At 47.1% G+C, this 4,034-nt stretch overlaps 1 protein-coding gene across 1 annotated transcript in view; it reads right to left on the reverse strand.

Moving 5' to 3' along the window:
* Positions 1–1,585: 1,585 nt before the first annotated feature.
* Positions 1,586–4,034, reverse strand: part of rbm46 (RNA binding motif protein 46) — a gene marked incomplete at its 3' end in the record, with an annotated part of 10,548 nt that continues 8,099 nt past the window's right edge. Inside the window, 5 exon segments of the mRNA XM_014024586.1 lie at positions 1,586–1,683; positions 2,020–2,149; positions 2,862–3,018; positions 3,130–3,310; positions 3,450–3,623. Coding sequence (XP_013880040.1) covers positions 1,586–1,683; positions 2,020–2,149; positions 2,862–3,018; positions 3,130–3,310; positions 3,450–3,623 — 740 coding nt within the window.

Here is a 4,034-nt window from a genome sequence, read left to right on the forward strand (position 1 = left end):
CCTCTATCCTCTGGCCTCTAACCTCTGACATCTAACCTCTGACATCTAACCTCTGACCTCTAACCTCTGACATCTAACCTCTGACATCTAACCTCTGACATATAAACTCTAACCTCTAACCTCTGACATTTAAACTCTAACCTCTAACCTCTGACATCTAACCTCTGACATCTAACCTCTGACCTCTGGCTTCAAACCTCTAACCTCTGACCTCTAACCTCTGACCTCTAGCCTCTGACCTCTGGCCTCAAACCTCTAACCTCTGACATCTAACCTCTAACCTCTAACCTCTGACATCTAACCTCTGACATCTAACCTCTGACCTCTGGCTTCAAACCTCTAACCTCTGACCTCTAACCTCTGACCTCTAGCCTCTGACCTCTGGCCTCAAACCTCTAACCTCTGACATCTAACCTCTGACATCTAACCTCTGACATCTAACCTCTGACATCTAACCTCTGACCTCTGGCTTCAAACCTCTAACCTCTGACATCTAACCTCTGACATCTAACCTCTAACCTCTAACCTCTGACATTTAAACTCTAACCTCTAACCTCTGACATTTAAACTCTAACCTCTAACCTCTGACATTTAAACTCTAACCTCTAACCTCTGACATTTAAACTCTAACTTCTGACATTTAAACTCTAATCTCTAACCTCTGACATCTAACCTCTGACCTCTGGCTTCAAACCTCTAACCTCTGACCTCTAACCTCTGACCTCTAGCCTCTGACCTCTAGCCTCAAACCTCTAACCTCTGACCTCTGACCTCTGACATCTGACCTCTGACCTCTAGCCTCTGACCTCTAACCTCTGACCTCTAGTCTCTGACCTCTGGCCTCAAACCTCTGACCTCTAGCCTCTGACCTCTGACCTCTAGCCTTTGACCTCTGGCCTCAAACCTCTAACCTCTGACATCTAACCTCTGACATCTAACCTCTGACCTCTGGCTTCAAACCTCTAACCTCTGACCTCTAACCTCTGACCTCTAGCCTCTGACCTCTAGCCTCAAACCTCTAACCTCTGACCTCTGACATCTGACCTCTGACCTCTAGCCTCTGACCTCTAACCTCTGACCTCTAGTCTCTGACCTCTGGCCTCAAACCTCTGACCTCTAGCCTCTGACCTCTGACCTCTAGCCTTTGACCTCTGGCCTCAAACCTCTAACCTCTGACATCTAACCTCTGACCTCTAGCCTCTGACCTCTAACCTCTGACCTCTAGTCTCTGACCTCTGGCCTCAAACCTCTAACCTCTGACCTCTAGCCTCTGACCTCTAGCCTCTGACCTCTAGCCTCTGACCTCTGGCCTCAAACCTCTAACCTCTGACCTCTAGCCTCTGACCTCTAACCTCTGACATCTAGCCTCTGACCTCTGGCCTCAAACCTCTAACCTCTAACCTCTAACCTCTAACATCTAACCTCTGACCTCTAACCTCTAACATCTAACCTCTGACCTCTGACCTCTGGGTTAAACTGGACCCTGAGTTTCAGCAGGTTCTGTAGAAACCCCTGGCCTGCACTCAGTTTGTTTTTGTCAGTTCCTCTCCTAAATCCAACAGATGGTTTTTAAAGCGGTACGTACGTAGAGCACCCGCACTCGCTGCATCACCTCCTCGTCCACGTCTTTCTCCGGCTCGGCCCAGTCCACCTGGATGGAGTGACCCCACAGCTGGAAGGTTCCTGAAGCACAGTGGGTTGAAGACTCAACAACACAGAGAAAATACTGGAAGTACAGGAGTGAGGTGAAACAGGAGGATATGGTTTTTAAACTGTAAAACCTCTTCAGTCAGCCGGTGTGAGGTCACTGACGTCTCCATGGTGGTAACAGGTGGTCCCACCAAGACTGGACCAGTGAAKCCTCACAGCTTTAACTTTGTGTTAAACTTTATTAAATAACAATCACATTAGATTCATGAGCCAACAACATACTGATCAGTCAGAGCGGTGTTCTGACACCCCCTGCTGGACGCAGACAGGAGCTGACTCAAACTGAACAGAACCAGGCGGGTCGGGTACCTGGGATGAGCTTCCTCCGGGCCATGGCGGCAGCTTTGTGGGACTCGTACTCGATGAAGGCGAAGCCTCGGTTCTTGCTCTTGTCGGTGGAGCTCGGGTACACAATGACGTCCACCACACCATCTGTCACCTGACACACACATTTACACACAAACCAGAGCATCTGCAGGTTACACAAGTCACATTTCATGTMTTTAATGTCACTTTATATGAAAGTAAAGACTATAAATACAAGCAATGGTTCAGGGATCCTGCTGTATTWCAACCAAGCATCACGTGTGTCACTAAATAAAACACTGAATATAAAAATATTCAGCTCTCTGGTTCAATACCTGTGCTGTACAAGTGAAGTTATTTGGTTAAAAACATCCAACAAAAATATATATTTACTAAATACTTTCATGGCATGAAGCTTAACTGTGTCTTAACCTCCAGTTTTGCCTTTAAAATAAAAGAACTGTTAATAAAGTTACACTTTAACCTGCAGCATCACAATCCAACAACTTTCTGAAGGGGTTGTAACAACTTTTCTGTGGTTTATTTTCATGTAATTTCAGTGTTTTGAAGTGAGGGACTGTCTGACAGATCTGAAGAATGAAAGCACAGACTGACTGAGGGACACAGACAACTTTAATCACTTCTGCCCAGCAGAATGTAAGACTTTGGAGCAGGGGTCCACAAGATTTTTCTTTTTTAAAAATAAAAAAAATGTGATAAAATATAAGAAAAACGTGTATTGTATTTGTACTATAAAAATATTAACATGGTTGTGCAGATGTATATAACATGAAAGTTTCAGGGTTGAAGGTCTTCATGGCCTGACTCTACAGAAGAACACCAACCTTCTTCATCTCCTCCAGGATCTCGTCCCTCTTCTTCTCTTTGGGGATGGACCCGATGAAGAGGCGGCAGTTGTCCAGYCTCACACACACCCCGATATATTTCCCTGAGCGGACCTCGTAGTTGTCCAGCATCTGGATGGCTCTCTGAGCTGCTTCTCTGGAACCAACAAAGCACAGCTCAGCATCAGGCTGAGACATGAGCAGCCAGGACAACGCTGACCTGAGTGACCTGGGATAAAGCTGCTGCTGACCCTGGTCAGGACTTCACCTGTTGGTGTACATGACGAAGGCGTAGCCCCGGTTCTCTCCYCTGAACTCCATCATCAGCCTGAACTCATAGATCTGTCCGGCTCTCTCGAACAGAGGAACCAGCTCGTCTTCATACATGTTCCTGGGGATCTTCCCCACGAAGACTTCACAGCCCCGCGGCGGCGCCGGACCCTCCCAACCTGCACCAGTGACAGAGCTGAGGTCAGAGGGCTGCAAACACGTTCTAACAGGTCCTGTGGGGTTCTGAGTTTATCCAAGAGCAGTGTGGGTCAGAGTTTCATATAATAAGCTTCTGTGGATCAGCTGGTCCGGTCTTACCTGGTGGAGGCCCGCCGTACTTCCTCTGTCCGTTCTCCTGCACCATGTTGTAGCCCGTCTTCTCCATCAGGGTGAGGAGCGCCATCTCCTTCGGACACAACGCCATGAAGTCATCTCTGACCTGAGAGTCCACCGAGTCTCCATCTGCATCGTCATCAGACAACAGGTCGCTGTCTGTCAAAGGAAGGAAACATTTACCTGTCTGTCAACTGACAGGTGACATGATGTGAACTGACAGGTCACAGGATGTAAACTGACAGGTCACATGATGTAAACTGACAGGTCACAGGATGTAAACTGACAGGTCACAGGATGTAAACTGACAGGTGACTTGATGTAAACTGACAGGTCACAGGATGTAAACTGACAGGTGACTTGATGTAAACTGACAGGTCACAGGATGTAAACTGACAGGTCACATGATGTAAACTGACAGGTCACAGGATGTAAACTGACAGGTCACAGGATGTAAACTAACAGGTCACAGGATGTAAACAAACAGGTCACATGATGTAAACTGACAGGTCACAGGATGTAAACTGACAGGTCACAGGATGTAAACTAATAGGTCGCATGATGTAAACA

Source organism: Austrofundulus limnaeus, unplaced genomic scaffold, assembly GCF_001266775.1.
Source record: "Austrofundulus limnaeus strain Quisiro unplaced genomic scaffold, Austrofundulus_limnaeus-1.0 Scaffold429, whole genome shotgun sequence".
In the NCBI taxonomy this organism is placed as follows: domain Eukaryota; kingdom Metazoa; phylum Chordata; class Actinopteri; order Cyprinodontiformes; family Rivulidae; genus Austrofundulus; species Austrofundulus limnaeus.